This window comes from Gopherus flavomarginatus, chromosome 2 (assembly GCF_025201925.1).
Source record: "Gopherus flavomarginatus isolate rGopFla2 chromosome 2, rGopFla2.mat.asm, whole genome shotgun sequence".
NCBI lineage: Eukaryota > Metazoa > Chordata > Testudines > Testudinidae > Gopherus > Gopherus flavomarginatus.
In genome coordinates this window covers 82,570,100-82,589,992 of record NC_066618.1, presented here as the reverse complement: position 1 = coordinate 82,589,992, position 19,893 = coordinate 82,570,100, and the positions used below count along the sequence as shown (strand labels likewise).

At 42.4% G+C, this 19,893-nt stretch overlaps 1 protein-coding gene across 5 annotated transcripts in view; it reads right to left on the bottom strand.

The window, feature by feature from the left end:
* TMEM108 (transmembrane protein 108) overlaps nt 1-19,893 on the bottom strand; it is a 342,003-nt gene continuing 322,110 nt past the window's right edge. For all 5 annotated transcript variants that reach the window (XM_050938024.1, XM_050938026.1, XM_050938023.1 and 2 more), the window contains 3 exons: nt 17,707-18,822; nt 3,041-3,195; nt 1-342 (listed from right to left, as the gene is read on the bottom strand). In XM_050938024.1, coding sequence (XP_050793981.1) covers nt 220-342; nt 3,041-3,195; nt 17,707-18,822 — 1,394 coding nt within the window. In that variant the 3' untranslated portion in view covers nt 1-219. The remainder of the gene's footprint in view (nt 343-3,040; nt 3,196-17,706; nt 18,823-19,893) is intronic.

The following is a 19,893-nucleotide window of genomic DNA, read 5'->3' as shown; positions in this document are numbered from 1 at the left end:
TGTTTTGCTTAGAAATACCTTTATTTTATAAAGCCACAGTTTGCTCTGTAAAGTTTTACCACACTTATAAAAAAGAGGTTGACAATTCTTAGGGGGAAAAAAAGCTGAAAACATTTCTCATAATTCAGGGTTACACAAAGATTATATTTATAATATATATATTTATTTATAATTTGGAGACACTAAAGGTGGAACTGCAATACAAGGGCAGGTGCGGGGTCATATTTCAGACACTTGCTCATGTCCTACAAATAGTGTTTCTTGACAGAATGGGTTAACAAGGACCATCCCGCTGTCTCTGTAATCACCATTGGCTGGGGAGCGTGGCTCAGACAGATGGTCCTAGGAGAAAGAGAGAAAAAGAGCATGAGCTAATTAAATTCTGTTATCTACCCTCAGTGTATATCACAGCACATTGCTGTGAGTGTTTATGGAATATAAAGGAATACGGTTACGTTATAAGACTATAGAGTTTAAAGCCAAGAGAATATGTGCAAATTCTTCAAAGTGTCCGCTAATTTTGGGTGCCCCAATTTCTGGATATCCAGCTTTAGAAAACCAGACCTTGATTTCCAGAGGTTTTTCTCTAACTGCAGTCAGTGAGAGCAGTGGGCTGTAAAATCAGACCGCTACTTACTCAACTTGGTCACCCAAAAATTGAGTAGCCCAAAATTATAGGCCACTTTATAGAATTTGGCTTTATATGTCATTTTGCTTTCTTTAAATTTTGGAAAAAGATATTTTGCGGAATTTCATATCCATGATTCCCAGCCAGTCAGCTACAGGAAAGACTCTCCCAAGCCTGCATAGAAGGGAGTTATGGGGATATGAATTCAAAGATACGTTTTCAACATCTTTTTTTTTTTAATGTAACAAGAGCTAATATGTGGTGCCATGCTATCCAGAAAATATCTATGACATTAACAGTGGAGTATATTCCTTTTCCACATTTATATTAGTGACAAGACAGCAGAGAAATGTTATGGTTACAATTATGGCTTTGGCTAAATTTTCTTATACAATTAGCAGCAAAGAATCCTGTGGCACCTTATAAACTAACAGACGTTTTGGAGCATGAGCTTTCGTGGGTGAATACCCACTTCCTCAGATGCATGTGCATCTGAGGAAGTGGGTATTCACCCACGAAAGCTCATGCTCCAAAACGTCTGTTAGTCTATAAGGTGCCACAGGATTCTTTGCTGCTTTTACAGATCCAGACTAACATGGCTACCCTCTGATACTTATACAATTAGAAATTGCAGAGCCCCAAACCACAATGTACTTACTGGGGTCAGGGATAGGGATCAATAGAAATTTAGTTTTTAAAAACTAATCTCCACTTTAAAAAAACCAAGGCAAAAATATCCACACATTTTTTCAAAGGGTTGCTGTATTTCATATCTATATCTATATCTATCTAGCTTGCTGCTCCTACATAATGTCAAATGACCAGCCATGGGCCCTGGACATATGAGGGCATTTTGGGAGACGCCCTATGCTGCACTGATCCTTAGGTGTGTTTTGCTCCTTGGGGCCACTAGCAGTTCATACAATATATTCTCTAATACTATGTCAAATTCAATTTTAAATAACTTCAGTGATAGGGCTTCCACTCCTTCACTTTTGGCGACTATTCCAAACCCTAACGGATCTCACCATTAGGAAGTTGTCTCTTGGTATGTTTAGAGAGGAGTTTGTGGTAGGGTGACCAAACGTCCCAATGAAATCAGGACTGTCCTGATTTTGAGGAGTTTTCCCGCGTCCCCAACCAGATTACAGTCGGGATGCCATTTGTCCTGATATTTTGTTTCCTGGTCTTTGGCGGCAATTCGGCGGAGAGTCCTTCAGTCGCGGACGGTCTTCGGCGGTATTTTGGCAGCGGGTGCTTCTGTCTTTGGTGGCAAGGTTTATTACCCCCCTGCTGAAATACTGCTGAAGACCATCTGTGACTGAAGAGCTCTCCGCCGAATTGCCGCCAAACTCCCAGACGGGTGAGTGTAAAAAACAAACAAACAAACAAAAACGCCTCCTCCCTCCCCCCCACAGCAGTCCTGATATTTTCCCCTTAACATCTGGTCACCCTAGTTTGTGGTTTGGTTTTAAATTGTGTTAGATGATTGCCAGTTAACTAAGTTAACCAACGGAATTGTAAATGATAGTCTAGACACTCCACAAAGGCTTGTTTCTGGACACAAATGTTTGTCACTTACCCAAAGCTGACACAATCAGCTAACTTGAGTTAAAATAGACACTAATCTAGACAAACCCCTTGAGTTTAATCCATTTTCCTTTGCTTAATTTCATCCATTATTCCCAAATTTACATCCTTGAACTAAGCCAACTAATTCCTCTTCTTCCTGAGACCAGGCTATCAAACACTTCTCGCACTGGTGAGCACCTACCCATGTGAATAGTTGCATTGAAATCAATTAGAATGCTTGGGTAAGTGCTCACCAGTGTAAGTAAGGGTTTCACAGTCTCATTGGCAGGTGTTTACAATTTTCTCTTACTTGTAGAATGCACCCCCGAAACTGTCGCAGGACGAGCTACAGAAGCCTCTTGAGAACTAGGCGTTCAGATATCTTTTATGCTGTTAACTTCCCCTGTACCATCATCATGCTATGTGGGCCCATTACAGAGATTAAGATGAATCACTGTAGACAATAATTGGCACAAATCAAACTACTGGCACAAATACTCTGAACCACTCCCACTCATTGATTGGAATGCTATACTCAACTATAGGCCCAAATTAAGGCAAGGCCAAAGTGAACAACCTTGTCTTATACTGCTTAACCCAGGGAATTCAGTCTTAGGAATAGACAGCAAGAGCTTTCTAGCAAAACATAACTTTAACAACAGGACATAGAATCTTTGAGATACAGTAAGTGTGTCATCACATCACACTGGGGTGGGCTTCCTTGAAAGGTTGTTTCTCTGGATGTACATAAAGTTTTCAAAAGAGTTTATTATTATTCATCTAGTATGGTTTCAGTGAAGCTTATCAGTCCCTGGATTTGTTACCATGCAACTATGGTACCTCTGAAGTTTCAAGAGACTGGATCTCTCTTGGTAACTCTACAGCATGCCTGTTGAAGTAGTCCATGGTGATAGCATTGTTCCAATAGCTCAGGTTGTTTTCTGGGTTAGATGTCTTTTTCTTCCTCCTCATGCAGCAAACTGTCAGCAGAACTGCTGTTAACAGAAAAATGACAAGAATTTGATTGTTTCTGTGAGAAATCACTTAGTGACTTGGATTTGTTTTTCAAGACACGTGACCATATTCGGATACCCTTATTCTCATGGAATAGTGTCTTACTCCACTGATGATGTGGAGCAAAATGCTACAGAAATGACCAAGTGTTTCAGAATCTAGCCCATACAGAGTATGTTTTGGGCTTTGCAGAAATTGCAGTTTTTACTTGCCTTCTGAGGCCACTTTTAGAATTTGCTGCAAGACCCAACCCTCTTGTTTTTGATGAAGCTTTTGCACCATGACTAGAATGATATAAACCACAAATAGCTGTAGATAAATCTCTGTATTAAGCATCTTCACATAACTTTCATATGATTTTGTATTATGCTTCTTTGTACAGCCCTGCATTAAGCTATTCTTCATACAGCTTTGTATCAAGTCCTTTGATATAGGAACTTTGTATCAGATCCCTACCTAGAAAAACTTTTAGGACTTGGCTACACTCCGAACTTCAAAGCGGTCGCGGGAGCGTTGCCGCGGCAGCGCTTTGAAGTGCAAGTGTGGTTGCGGCACCAGCGCTGGGAGAGAGCTCTCCCAGCGCTGCACGTACTCCAGCTCCTCATGGGGATTAGCTTGCAGCGCTGGGAGCTGTGCTCCCAGCGCTGCGGCACTGTTTACACTGGCGCTTTACAGCGCTGTATCTTGCACCGTTCAGGGGGGTGTTTTTTTCACACCCCTGAGCGAGAAAGTTGCAGCGCTGGAAAGTGCCAGTGTAGCCAAGGCCATAGAAAACTTTGTGTTAAGCCTTGGTATAATGTTGTAGCCTCTAAGGATAGTTAAAGTAGAAGAAAAATGTCTTTTTGCTAGGAGTAGAATAAGATCTTCCCCTGGCTCCATCCCCTCTCTCATCTAATTCACCTGGTCAGTGCAGTTAGGTGGAGCAACTAATTGGTAACAACAGCAAGACAGAGTGTGCTTGTGTGTGTGTGAGTGCATGAGTGTAATATATATATATGTATGATATGCATATGATACAGTGTTAATTAATACATGTATTACTAATAAACATGGCATTTTGCCTTATTCCCCCTGAAAAGATCCTGTACAGTACTTTAAGTACAACATAGCTTCTTAGAGCCTCAAGAATAGCAGAATACTCAGTGAAGTCCGCTATAGACCTCACTACCTGTATCTGTTCTACCCGTGCAGTGCTTAAATCCTGCAGTGAGGAGTATGTTAGCAGACCATAAGTTAGACAGACAGACAGACAGACAGACCTCCAATCTTCAAATACGAATCCCAGGAATAAGTTTGTGAGCTTGTATGTTCACTTGTAAAAGCATCTGCTTCAGGTCATAGAGCACTGGACATATGCAGGGATGCTGGAATTGATATTACTAGCAGGGTGAATATAATCAGCTTACATGGCATACTGTTGTAACTAAAGTGATTGAGAAAGGTTCTCCAGGATTGCTTTCAGTATACTCAAATCTGTTTTGATTTGGATCAAGAGGTTTAATCTTATTACTAAAAAAAAAAAAAAAGCTTCCAGATCTGGACAATTTTATTTAAGCCTGCCAAACTCACTTTGCTATATGTACTAATCTCAATGGTCCATGTAACTGTGGAGATTTAAGCACATGCCAGGATTGAATTTTCAGTGGGGTTAGGTCCATCCTTTGTTTTATAGGTTCAGTTTGTACCTACAAAACGTGTACCTGCAAAAATAAATTGTGGACACAAATCTAAAGCATTTGTACTTTTAAACTACCTGATTTATACCCACAATGAGTACTTAGCAATGAATGTACTTTCCTTTGCACTTATAAAAAGAAGACTGCCCTTCTGAAAATGTATTTCATAATGTCTAAATCCCTAACCAGAGGAAACAAAAGAAAATATTCATGAATTAGGAAAACAATATTTTCTCAGCTAAAGTTACTTATTAGAATTGTAGCCTAAGGGAAAGGAAACAATTTAGAGGGGTCAGAGATGCTTTGTATATTTTGACAAACATAGCAACTACCCGTTTGCCATGGATCTAGTTTCACATCCCATTTATTCACATAAAATGTCAATAGACAAGCATAAGGCTAGAGCTCTGTTTAAAATAACAGACTAAGCTATAACAGAGGAATGGTTCATGGGCTGAGCTCTGTCTTCGTCAAAGCAGAAGACATGCTTATACTGTAAATCTCTTTATTAAAATAATGGAAAAATATTTCATAGCATGCTTGCACATTTCAAAACAGCAGGCCATTATGAAGCTTACTTTTATCCAGACTTGCCTCAAATTATCCATTACTAGTAACTTCACTCCCAGCGCATGTATTTCCTTAGGGTTTGATTGTGCAACCCTTAGTCACGCTGGTGAGCACTGTGTGAGCAGCCCCACTGAAATCAATTGAATTGCTCTGCCTTAGAAAGTACTCAGTCATAAAGATTGCACAGTCGGACCCTTATCTTTTCAGACTATTCAACCAGTGTCACTAACCACTAGACATCTCCACTCTGCCCTGGAGGCATGTTAAGAGGGGAAAGTGAAGCGGAACATGTAGTTATCCCCATTGGTAGGCTATATAAAGTGAGCATAGTAACAACAATACTCCTTCAATTTTCCTAGCTGCTATGTAATGGGTGCTCTGTAAATGCCTAAGATAGATAGAAATTTTAAAGTTGCCTGGGGATTTAATGACAGGACTCTCATTAAAGTCAGTGGGGGATGTATGGTTAAATTCTGTGCAGATCTTTTGAAAAACTAGAGTTTACAGTCTGTACAATTATGTTGCTTTTGTCAGTGAAATATGAGGTTTATCTCTGGAAGCTGGAAAGACAGTGGTACTATGAGCAGTGAGAAATGTGTATTTATTCAAAAGGAAATGGCATCATAAATGTATCCTGGGCTATCTTGTACTTCCTCTGTGAACATAACTTTCTCGCCCCTTCCCTCCATTATGTTTTAGGAATGTGAACTTGGGGCTAGATCCTGTCATTAACTGCCTGTCATTTAGGTGCCTAAATCCAACATTGTAGTGACAATGAGATTCTCAAAACTCCTCGGCTGCCACCTAATCCTGGAGGTGGCTAAAGTCCCTAGGCCCTTACATGTCCACTGCTGAAGTCCTCAGGGCACCTAAATGTCTGCTGGTTAACATGCCCCACAGGAGCCTGTATCCTGAAATCTCTGTGTTCATGCCTAAATTGCAACAGAATTCTCAAACTAGGTGTTCCCCCCCACTCGGCCCAGCTTCAGGCAGAGCAGGGATTCAGACCTACAATGCCCACATCCCAGGAAAGTGACCTGGCTAGTGGGTTGTTAGATATAATGAGGATCCCCACCTTCTTCTCAGGTTTTTTGCAAGAAAGGACTGACATGGCTTAGGTGACGAGCTCCTGGAGAAAGTTCACAGCTGTGAATCGTGAGTGGAGGGAGGTGCCTAACCCTCTGAGATGAGACGTAAGCCCCGCCCCTCTCTTTAGTATTTCCATTCCAGCTGGCTAGCGGGGGTGTCTCCCAGCTCAGTTTGCTGGCTTCTGGGAATCCCTTTCTTAGGTGCCTTGATCTGCCTATGCATTGTGTAGACAGCCTGGGCACTTCACTCAGGGCTGTGGATTCCACTAGGCAGGGTGCCTAAAAGTTAGGCATTGCAACGTCTAAGTCTCTTTGTGGATCAAGCATTTAGCTCTTCTGAACACTGCCAGATTGAAAAGCCAGAAGAATGAAGTCCTGTGTCTTATTACAGACTAAGTATAGGAGCAGTGAAAGATCCCGCATGCTGTCTTTTCAAGGTGCTGCAACCCTAAGCAGGAGAGACTGTTATATGAAGGGAATTTCTGTCTCTGTGCTCATTCAGTCGTTGGCCACTCTGCTGAGACTGCCAACCAGTGTGCCAATAAGTGTTAACTGTGGTGAAAGTTGTTTTTTTTAAAGTAATGTAATATAACACTTATAATATATCTAAATGTACTTTATAAAAGTGGGTATAACTACAGTATTATGCCAATTATATAGATGAGGAAACTGAGGCAGGAGCAGGTATAAGTGACTTGCCAACTCACAATACTGAGAACCCAGCTCTGTTGGGTCCTAATCTAGTGTTCCATTTACCAGAGAGTTTGGAGGTACCTATAAACTGTTGTCTTATTATCTGTATTTTGGAAACACCCAGAGTGTTCCAGGACCTTTCCGGTCATACAATCTAAGACAGCACCTCCCAAACTTTACTGATTCACATACCACCTTCTTAAAAAATTGTTGTGAAGTGAATGGATAGATCATCAAGCATGTGTACCCGAGTTTGGGGACCTCGATATAGGCTGTCAGACAGGAAATCCTAAGTAGATGAAACACACAAACAAGAGTAGAGGTGGGTTGGAAAGATGAACTAACAGTAAAGACAACAGAGTAGAGCAGGAAAAAAAAAAAAAGTCACAGCTTCCATCTTGCCTTTTCTATAATGTGTCTTGTATTCTAGTGAAGACTAGAAATTAGTATTGTTTAACAAAATTTACTAATCCTGCAACATCACATTTCTTTTAGTGAGGTGTGAATCAGTTTGGATAAAATAAGAACCAACTACAGCTTTCCCTCAAAAATGTACCTGAACCCTCAGGAAAGCTTGATTGACCTCTCCCTCTCTATTACATTTCATTTTTGCATAGTCTCTAACTATAAGGCAAGTTTTCCAGAACTCAGATCATTCTTGTAGTTGTTTTCTGAACCCTTTCCAATTTCCAGTATTATTTTCAGCTGTGAATACCAGAACTAAACAAAGCATTCCAGTAATGGTCTTACTAATGCCATATACAGAAATAATACCACACCTCTATTCCTATTTGATACTCCCCTTCTTATGCATCCAAGGGCTGTGTTTGGCCTCTTCACTATTTAATATTATTATATTACTGCATCAAAAAAACCTCTACATTAAAAGAACTTTGAGGCTGCAAAATCAAACATTCATAATTAGGAAATGCCAGACTTAAGGATGTCTCTGCTACCTTAATTGTGCCTCCCTTCTGCTTTATGATAGTCTTTAATGGCATGATCACATTGTATTTTCCACAGGATCACTGCCTCATTCAGTGAGTACTTATTCAATATTTCTTTTCATCCTTATTCAGTGTGTGACCTCGGACCTTATTCACCGCACAAACATTAGTTTTCTTCACAATGCCCCTGTGATATTACATGGTGGTATTATCCCCATTTTAGAACTGGGGAATTGAGACACAGAGAGAGAAAGGTTACAATTGTTAAAAGTACCCACTCATTTAAGGTGTGCAACTTGAGACAGTGAGGGCCTGATTTTTCAGAGTACTTAACAGTTTTATAGCACATTATATATTCAGAGCTCAGCTGTGAATGCCCTTCATTTCTGCATATATAGCACCAAGTGTCTCATGTTAGGCACCAAGAAAATGAGGAACATACAATTAGTGGCCAGCTGTAAACACTTTTTGGTTTGAGTGGCTTGCTCAGCATCACATAGGAACTCGGTGGAAAAGAGAGGGATAGAATCAAATTTTCTAGGGCAGTACTGTATTGCCTTAACCATGAAATGACCCTTTCTCTCCCTGCAATCCCTTGCCTCCAACAAATTAGAAAGTGGTTTTACAGAAAATAACCTTCTTCACTACACCATACTTATATATTCCCATACATGTTTCTCCTGAAGGAATTCTGTGCCAAACAATTAAATATTCTGCACAAAAAATATTAAAAATGCCACACACAATATTTTAAAATTCTGCAAAATTCTGCGTATTTTATTTGTCAAAATAAAACAATATAACCAACCATTGTTGTTATTTGCTGACAAGTATTTTGAAATAAATTACCAAAATAATGGAAAATGGTGCGATTATATTGTTATTGTGTTTCTGTGCTATTTTGACAATATGCAGAATTTTAAAATATTATGCACGGAATTTTTAATTTTCTTGTGCAGAATATTTAATTTTTTGGCATAGGATTTCCTCAGGAGTATCAGGGTTCTGTGTAGTGCAATCTGGGTGCGGGCAGCTCGGTGAGGGGTCTATGTGCAGGGGAGAATCTGGATGCACAGAGGCTCAGTGCGGGGTTCTGGGTGCAGAGGGAATGGGATTCTGCAGGGGAGTGCAGGTGAAGGTGGTTAGGGCTCAGTGGGGGGTGAGTGGGGCTGGGTGGAGGGGTCAGGGTGCAGCTGGTTGGTGTTCAGTGGGGTGGGGGTCCAAGTGTAGGGGGCTCCTGGGGATGATGCTTGGTAGGACAGAGGAGTGGGGGGCGAGGTCACTGTACAGGGAGCTGCTCCCCCGTCCGCCCAATCCCTGCTCATCCAGACCCCTGCTAAGCCTGCCCCCCCGCCATGGCACAGAGCTTCCTGCACTCAGGGGAAGTTTCTGAGGCTTGAGCTGACCCGGTCCTGGCTGCTCCATGCAGGGAAGGGGGAGGGGGAACGCCACCTCTCTCCGCCCCCTCCCGCCCAGCTGGGACTAAAGGTCCCTGGGTGGCCGGGGCATCCCCAGACTTCACTTCCCGCCTGCCCGAGCTGCCGGGGAGGGGTGAGTGAGTGCTGGTGCAGCGTCTCTTTGCTTCCCCACGGCAACCATTTTCTGCAAGGAAGCAAAAGGAAGGGTGGGAAGGCATTTTTGTGCCGCGCCGCAGGGGCACAGAATTTCCGAAGGCAAAGCCTGTGCACTGAGAGGCAGGGGAAGTGTGGAAATAAGTAGTAGAGTCTCTGCTTACAAACATAATGCCTACACATAACTAGGGTGAATTAAGGTTGCATGGGCAACTCTTCAATCTAACTTTTGATAACTTGACTTTACGATCTTAACATTCTTTTCACATTGTTTTTTAAATGTAATTTCCTGATTTTACAAAAATGTGGAAAAAATCTAGAAATTCCATCATGTGGAACCATACTGACCCTCAGCTTGGGTTATCAGCAGTGTTTGGATCTTTATAGCATGGACCACTATCACTTAGTTAATGGGGTAACTGGTGGTAGTAGTAGAAGACTAAATACGGGGATCAGCTACTAGAGGGGGATGAGACTCACACAGTGCCAGAGGTTTCACATATATATGCTGACAACAGAGATACGTAGAGACTCTACTCTTGGTTCAGTTCCAGGTTCTGGAGAGTAGTGTGTTTTTCCAAAGTTATAGATCGTTCTGTCCCTGTATCCTCCACAAGTTTATCTATGTGCACCCTTCTTCCAATCTGTCCATTTCCAGCTCCTGTCCTCTCCTCCTCAGCTATAATCTTCCCTCTGATTCACACCTATATACCCTCCAAGACCTTGGCTCATGTCCCCTTCCCCTTCTGCTGCTTCCCCGACTGGCTCCTATCTCCTACTCTCCCCCCCACCCCCCACATCTTTTGGCTAATGTTCCCCCCTTTGGTTCCTGCAACACTGTCTCCCACATGCCTCACCCCTCTTCATTTTAAGCCAGGCTACTTTCTTCTGCTGCTCACTACCTGGCACTAGGAACACAAGAGAGAGTCTCCCTGTTCTCATTTCTGGAGTCTACTACTCCTGTAAATTGTATAGAAAGTCCTGCTCAGCCCAGCCCCTGCAGCCCCATGGTGGAGTACACACAGGCCAGGTCCACACTACAGCGTTAAATCGATTTAAACAGCATTAAATCGATTTAATGCTGTACCCGTCCACACTACAAGGCACTTAAAATCGATTTTAAGGGGTCTTACAATCGATTTCTATACTCCAGCTAAACAAAAGGAGTAACCCTAAAATCGATATTACTAAATCGATTTAGGGTTAGTGTGGATGGAAATCGAAGTTATTGGTCCCATTCTTTTACTGAGCTACCCGGAGTGCACCGCTCCGGAAATTGATGGTAGCCTGGGACCATGGACGCACACCACCGAAGTAATGTGCCCTAGTGTGGACGCGTAAAATCGATTTTATAAAATCTGTTTTATAAAATTGATTTTATTAATTTCGATTTTACTCTGTAGTGTGGACGTGGCCACAGTGTAGTCTGCAAAAGGAGCTGTGAAGGGCTGGGGCATTCTCAATACAGACAGAATCTCTGGAGACTTTAGCAGCCATACTCTAAGAAGTTTCTCTTGATCATGTGTGAGCTGAGATTTTTTAAAAGTCTCATACCTTGTGAAAATATGCCCAGTTTTTCCTGGGAACAGTAAAAGCCACATCCCTCACACACACACTCTGCAGACAAATTTCAAGTCCCGCTCCAAAGCATGGAGACGCTAGAGCATCTAAAAAAATAATGCAGTGGTTGTAAGAATAATGTAAGAAAAACAATGGATTTTCCCCTAATCTCACCCACAGAAATAGCTCAATTGTTTTGGCTGAAACTTTAAAAAAAAAAAAAGAAAAGAAAGAAAATTCAGCCTGAGGCAAGTATTCACGGTGGAAAATTTCAACTCAAATGGTTTACCTTTTGCAAAGTTATATGCAACTGAAAACAGGATCTTATAATAAAAGTAGATATATGGTAAAGAAGACTAACCAAACTCTACTAACTATACTATGAAATTTAAAAATATTTCTCTTTCGTCACAGACATTGGGATGCTGCTACAGAGCTCCAGCTCAGGCCGGAGATGGTTGAGAAGGAGAGGGGGTTGGGTTGTGCGCATGATAGATGAGGTGCTAACAGCGCTGCGAGACAAGCACTGTGCATGCACGACCCACACAGACACGGCTGCTGAAATTCTCCGATCAATGGCAGAGGGGCGCTCCAACACCTGAAGTAGAGCACCCACAGGGGGACACATCTCGAAGAACCTCAATTATTGTACAAGGTGAGTAACCTTCTCTTATAACAGGAAGTACCCAGCAACTTTAACAATAGGTTTTACTACCTACGCTGCCTGTATTATTACACTATCTTAGCTATATTACTATTATTATTAAAGTTCTTTACGACTGACAGCTGCTTCCAGCTGGACACCGAATTCACCGCTGAGGCTTATGTCTATACTATGAGCTAGGAGTGTGATTTCTCTGCTTATATACAGATAATTGCACTAACTCTCATTGAACTAGCACTAGTATAAATAGCAGTGTAGCTACGGTCATACTGGTAGCAGCAGCAGAGACAGAACTGAGCCATGCTGAGTACGTATCCACCGGTTTCATGCAGGTTTGGACTCGGCATGGCTCAGCTGTGCTGCTGCTACTGCTATCAGTGCCACTGTGACTACAGTGTATTTATACTAGTGCTAGATTGATGGGAGCTTGTGTGAGTATGTGTACGTGAGCAGGGGAATCACACCTCAGTGAGTAGTGCGGAAACAGCCTAAATCTCAGTCTGATCTCACTTACAGTGAGTGGTGCAGTACATCTGCATGAAACAGGGTGAGATCAGAATCAGGGCTGGAGTATCTATCTCTTTGGAGAACTAGACTCCAGGAGAAACTTTCATAGATTCTTCAATGAAGAATGAAGGTTTGCAAAAGGCACTTTTGAGCATTCCCCAGTTGATGAAATATGAGCTAGCCAGAGCTGGATCCAAGGCAATAGTTCATACATTCTTTGGGTTCTGCTGATGTTTCCACACTGCACGCCAGCCTCCCTCTCACATTTTCTGTCATCAGCAGAATTGGCTAAATGGATGCATCTGACTCACAGGTTTGTATTCTTCTACATCTAATCATGTCACTTAGTAATTACAGAAAGATTTTTTTCACATTTTTATTTTTTATTTTTTAAGAACTTGGAACTTGAGGGATCAGTAATGTGAGTTTTAAAATAATGTCACAACACATCCTGCATTGTGGCTGGAAGTGTGAAAGAGACACTGGCCCCTGCCTCCCCTACCAAAAAAAAAAAAAAGTTTCAAAGCTGCCTGAAGGACATCACAAAAACTGTGACAAGTTGAAAATAGCAATCGCGTTGTTCTGTGGCACTTTGGGAACATAAAAATATTTAGCCCTTTTTATCCATGGGTCTCAAAGGGGAGTAATTAGCCTTACCCTCATTGTCTAGCTGGTAAAACTGAGGCACTGAGAAATGAAGCAACTCTGACAAGGTCACATAGAAGAGCTGGGCATAAACCCCCAGTCCACAAATTCCCAGGCTGGGTTACTAAACTATTCTGTGTCATGGTAGGTGATACTGTGCATTGATTTATGCAGTTAACCACTGAACAACATTCCCTGTCATATGCCAGGGAGACCTAAGAAGTTTGGTGTAGCCCTGAAAACACATACTTGCAGATTTGGTGGGTACTGTGACAGTCACCTTTTACATTTAGCTATGGTCTGAGGTAGCAGTGTTCAGATAGGGATTGGAATTAGGTTTATAGTGGGTTTCAGTTTGAGGCCAGATTAGGGCTAGGGTGCTGGGTTAATTTGACTCCTGCCTCTCTCTCTCTCTCTCTCTCTCCTCACCCTTCTGCTGTGCAAAAGCACCAATTCCCTCCCCACACCTGGTTTCTCCTTCTTTTTCTTTAGGGAGTTAGGAATGCCAAGTGGTGGCAGGCCCTACCCTGTATCTCAGCAGATAAGGAGACGTGTACTCCCTGGCAGACTTCTCAGCATGTAACTGTTGGGTCAGTGCCAGTCTTTACACCTGTCTAGCCCTCCCAATTCATGCTGCCTTCACCCTGCTGGTTCCCCATCAGAGCTCAGAGCTGGGAACCGGTAGCTGAAGAACACCCTTAACAAAAGTCCTGCCTCTCAGAGTCAATTATCATCTTCCTTCCCCATACTCACTGCCTTAGGCACCTAAGAACACCTTAGAACGGGCCAGTGGCCTAAGAATGTAAGATTTGATAGACTTGACTCGGAGCCGAGTTAAAACACTCTGTATTTTCCCACCCCCTATCACCCAAAATGGGAGATGGACTGCATTCAGTTTATTTTGCACACTGCATATAACTGTGAAACCTTTTCATTGCAAAATCTCCCCTTGAAGATACCCATAGCAAATCTGTTAGTTGTAGGTAATTTTTTTTACTGTATTATAACATGTTCCTTAAAATCAAATTCTGAAGTTCATCTTTTCTCAAAATTAGGAACCACCACCACTTTTCATCTATGGTCACCTCTGCCTGGAGACTGGAATGAAGGGCTTTATATATTTGTTTCCTGAAGATGGCAGCAATGTCTTTACTATGCAATACGCCCTGCTTCATGAGGATGTTTTGTAGCAGAGATAAAGTACCAACTGTTTATTTCCACTGCGGCTGAGGATACATATGAGCATGTAAGAGGTTCACAAAACAACGCTTCCTCTGTTGTGAAATAGCACCAGGGAGCTACAACAGGCCTTTCCATCAGGGAAAATGTTCTTTCCATTTTAATATGACAGGCAGAATACGCACAAGGGCAATCATACATATTGTGCGTGGTGTGTACTATTGCTTGAGAGATTTCCTCAGAAATACAATGGTAGCAGAGCAGTGTGCAGAGTTAGCACTAATGAGCTATTCATTACTATTATGTTCATTTCACATCACTCATGTAGTGAGATTTGAGTCCCAGGCCTGCTGCTTGGCTGTGTTCATTGCTGAAGCTAAAGTGACATTTGCATCCAGCAGGTAAAAAGAGACTGTGGTGCTTTTGTGGGTGGAGGTGGTTAAATCTTCAGGGCAATGAAATGAAAGCAGAGGAACTCTGAACCTTTGACCTGAGCAAAGTATGTGAGAGCTGCTATGTGGAGAATCACTTCTGCCACTATATATAGATAATGCCTGACCCTTCAGAACATTTTAAAATGAATTTACTGCCGGAGTGACAACACTGGGGACTAATTATCAATGCAGCAGGTATAGCTTGAGCAAGTTTCCTCACGTTATCCCACCAACGTGCCTCGACCCTGACTCGGAGAGATGATTTTTCATGCCTATTACAGCCACTGACTTTCTGTTGAGGCTGAAAATAAGCAGAGCAGGTGCTGCAATGGATTTGGCAGGAGGACATCTGTCTGCTAGAAAATTATCTGAAAGATAGCCACCAAATGTTAAAAGTTCTCCGGGTAAAATGTTTCAAAAGCGACTTAGCCCTCGTCTACATGCAGTTTGTACCAGTATAATTGTGAGGTACGGATGTGTTGGGTTTTTGTTGTTTTTGTTTTTTTTTTAACTGATACAACTCATAGTGTAGATGCAGTTATAGATATATAAAGGTGCATTATACTGATATAGTTTATTCTCTTTCCCTTATGGGAATAAGCTGTGCCACTATAAGCATATAGACGTTAATATAACTGCATTCACCGTTGGGGGGGTTGTACCACTTTAATTATATCAGTGTAGTTAAAACAGCACAACTTTTTGATGTAGACTTAAGCCCAGATCCTTCAAGGTATTTAGGTGCCTTACTCTTCTGAAATCAATGGAAGTTAGGCACCTAAACACCTTGGAGGATCTGAGCCTTAGGAGTTTAAGTCATGAAAAGTCAATGGAACTTAGGCTGTTTAGTCCCTATCTGCATTTGAGAATGTTGCCCTCTCACTACTGATGTAGGCCAAATTCCAAACAATATGACTTGTTGAAATCACAGCTTGCAATATAAGAGACGTAAAAATGTAGTTATATGAGCACGTGATATTACAGTACGTATTACAGTAAAATAGTTTAAGAAACTAATTGATAATCAGAAGTCCTTCAAAAAGACTCTAGATTCTGCTTGCTCTTAGCACTCAGACAGATGGTTTATCCAGGGCTTTAATATACTTCGCTTTCTGATCTCTGGTTCAGTACCAGTTCTTGGAAATATTTTCTGGTCCTGACAGACTTTCTACTGGTCCACATAAGTGTTTCTAGCTTTAGCAGATCATCATATATTGGCCCTTTAAAAAATCGCATTTTTATTATACTTGCTTCTCTCTCTCTCTCACATACACACTTACTTCAGTTCCAACATTATTTTAGCAATCAGCCTGACTTAGGCCCTGTCTCCACTCAGGGCCGGCTCCAGGCACCAGCTCAGCAAGTAGGTGCTTGGGGCGGCCAAGGGGAAGGGGTGGCATGTTGGGCTCTTTGGTGGCGGGTCCCTCGGTCCCTCTCGGACAGAAGGACCTGCCGCTGAATTGCCGCTGAAGAAGAAAGCGCGGTGGAGTTGCCGCTGATCACGATCACGGCTTTTTTTTTCACCGCTTGGGGTGGCAAAAACCCTGGAGCCGGCCCTGTCTCTACTACCATTATAACCAAATTTGTAATTAATAACAGAATTAGGTCTAAATATAGCTTAACAGGGTTAACGCTTAGGAGCCATGGTTGCTAACAATTGTTTCATCCTTGCTGGCAGCCTACACTGGCAAATATTTATGTTCCTGTAACTGTTTGACACACTTCTATTTGCACTGTTGATGGACCCACTTAACTATGCTTGTGTGATCAGTTTGGTGGAACCTCCATCACAGCTCTGTGTATATTAGGACATCATAGTGTATATTGTCTCATATTGCTTGTGTCACTCAGTGTGTGTACCATCAGGGCACTCTATCTCCTGCTGAGGTAGATTCCACAGCCAGAAGGGAACTCTGTGATCATCTAGTCTGATTTCCTGTATAACACAGACCATAGAACAGCCCACAGAATAATTCCTGGAGCATATATTTTAGAAAAACATCCAATCTTGATCTTAAAATTGCCAGTGATAGAGAATTCACCAAGACCGTTGGTAAGTTCTTCCGGTGGTTAATTACTATGGGATAATATTTTTGACTTTCCCAGAATGCACTGATACAAATAGTTACATAGTGGACAGACAAGTGTGGTTGACATAGCTTTTCACAACACTGAAGCTTTTGGGTGGACATAGTTCAAACATGTTTGTTATAATTGGGTCAGATTAGAAGGTCACAGATTGGTTATGGAAACATGGTTTGTACTTGTAGTGTATATAGGGCTTTAGAAATGAATGCTTTGTATTGTTTGAAAGCTAAGATTCCAAACTCTTTGTTCTCTAGACATCATCTGATAAAACTATGATAGAATTAAAGTGGGGAAAGAAAGCAAGATGGTAGTCAGAATGATGTGATTTTAAAGTCCAATGGCTCACAAACTAACTGTGATAAATACTTTATACCATTGAAAAGCTGGTGTTTCAGAAGACACTAATCTTTAAAGCTATCACTGGTCCTTCAGTACTGCTCCAAGGCTGAATATATGCAGGTCCAAAATCTTGGAATTGCTAATTTTTTATCCCTGATTTAGACATTTTCGAAGTAAGCCTGCTTTGCCTTCCTATAACATCCAGACTTCATGTGAGTGAGTGGGCGTGTTATGGTACTCTCTAGTGAATGGCCCACAGAGAAGATAACTGACTTGCTTATTAATCTCAGCAAAGAGAGTTTGCTTTTAGCTCAAGTGTTTAGCCTGCACTTTGGAGCTGAGAGGCCAGTGTTCTAGCCTTGGCTACTTAGATCAGAGAATGTGTTATTTCTTTAAACATTGCTTGTCATCTATCCCATATGAATTTGTTACACTGCAAATGCTAAGCTTCCCAGCCAATATTTGTCCCATCGGGCTTGCACACATTTTGTATCTCAAGGAAGGAAAAAAGAAAAGAAGCAATTAACTCACAACATGAAGATATAGGTACACTGATAGCCAGAATGATCCAGGCAATGTCCACCTTGGTGAGACAAATGGTTGCTCTGTGCTGGGGTTTATCCCCCTCAGTGACATGAGAAATATTCCCAGGCATGCCAGGCTTCCAGGTTCCAGCAGGCACCAGTCTATTTAGAAAGTTTCCCGTTGCTGTGAAACCAGCTGTTGAAATGGAGCTGGCCAACCTTGTGGTGGATGCTGTGGAGAGAGCCCTGTTGGATAAAGTAGCATTATTCACCATGGTGTGTGGTGTCACGGAGGTTCCTTTAGGGTTTCCCACTGTAGGTGATGAAATGTTGACATCAAAGCTTGTCTGAACTGAATGACCTGCTGCTGTTGCAGTTCCAGGGCTGGTAAACAAAGGTACATTTGTACCTGGACTCAAGGTTACCCAAGAGTTATTTTTGCTCAGGATATCCCATATATCATAGTGTGTGGGTTTAAAAGGCACCGACCCTGTTTTGGGATCAGTCGATGGGTCAGCTGTTGGGGTGGTAAGATCTGCTCTCTGCATAACTAGCCACGTTCCATTTACCCACTCTGCTTTTTTAAGGCCTTCCAAGGTGTTGCTGTGAAGAGAAGAGCTTGAGTCTGTCGTAGTTGCTGGCCCAGTACTATTGGGATCATTAGAGGCTGCAATCTGGGGCTGAAATGGGTGGTTAGTGAATGGGCGCCTCAAAGTAGGAAAGGGAGAGTGCAGTGCTGTCTTTAGGTAAGGCTCTGTAGATTCTGTGAAGCTGCCTTTGAAAATCTGAAATATTTTCCCCTTTGGGCGAGTCTGTCCTGAATACAAAGCACTCTGGTTGTATAAATGATATATTTCCATTTTGCCAATGTGATGGCTGCTGGTTTCTTGCTTCTGGTCAGTGGTAGGGGCAGGTGTCTCCATTGGGCGAGCTAAGTGAAGACTTGAATGAGTAGTTGTGGGAACAGGTCCTATCGTGCGATGGCCTTTGTGTTGAGGTGTTATCCCCATGGCTGTGATAGTGGTGGTGTCTGTCAGGGGGCCCTGAGATGATGATAGTCTCGGAGGCAGTATCTGAACAGCAAACACCAGCTCTTCTGTCAGTGCCAAGATCAGTAAAACACCTGGAGGAAAGGACACAGAAATGTATTGAAATGAAAATTAAAGAAGTATAGACTAAAATCCCTATGATTGTGTATTCATGCTTTCCTTATTCAAGCTTTTATGGTATCTTTCAAGTTAGTTCACTATAATTTGTCACACACGCATACATTAGGCAAAGAGATTGTAGCGAGAGCCTTAGGAAGACACCAAAGCATTAAGATATAGTGCAGCAGAAAAGTTCATGACTAACTTTAATCTTCACCTCCTTCTCTAAGAAATCAAGAAGGGGGGAGAGCCTAAAGGAGAGAACAAGGGAAAGAGAGCCTAAAGGAGCTCTGAAAACCCTAGTTCTTATTGGGGGGAGGATTCCTCCAGTGTGGGCACTCAGGAAGGCAGCTGTAAAGTTGCCTTCTGACCCTAGCATAAGGGCCAGGCCAGGGCAGGGCTGGGAGAAGGAGGAGGGGAGTATCCTGGGCAGGGCTGGAGCATGTAGATTCCAGGCAGTGCTGCCACTCAGAGTTGCCTGCAGAAGGTGCTGTAATTGGGCTACTCTAGCCCCTGGAGCAGCCCAGGATGTGGAGGTGAAAAGATGGTTTAAAGCCCCCATAGTTTCCCACCCCCTGGGCTGCAAGATCTGTGGTGGGTTCCTGGCATGTGGTGGAAGGGGGAATAGGCATCACACAGAGCCCCTAACATATAGTTGAGGGTGGGAGGAGTCCCTGAGATAGATGAGAATGGGAAGGTGGCACATAAGGAGCTGGTGGAGAGGGATCTGAGGAGGCCCTGGTGTGCCCAATGTGCTCAGCTAATAGAAGATTTAGAGCGTACCCCTAGGAGGCTGCAATTAAAACAACATATTTTAAATTCTATTTTTTTTTTTGCCCACGAGCCCCCACTCTCAGACAGCTGCTCACTTTGTTGTGAGCCTGCTGGGGGTTTTAGCCTCCTTGTTTTTTGGCTAAGATTGTTAAGCATCAGTAGTGATTTACGGTGTCACTGTTTTTGGGTGCCCAACTGGAGATGCCTTAAAGAGATCTGATTTTTTTGAGCAGGTGGATGGTTCAACACTTCCTGAAACTCAGATCTCTTTA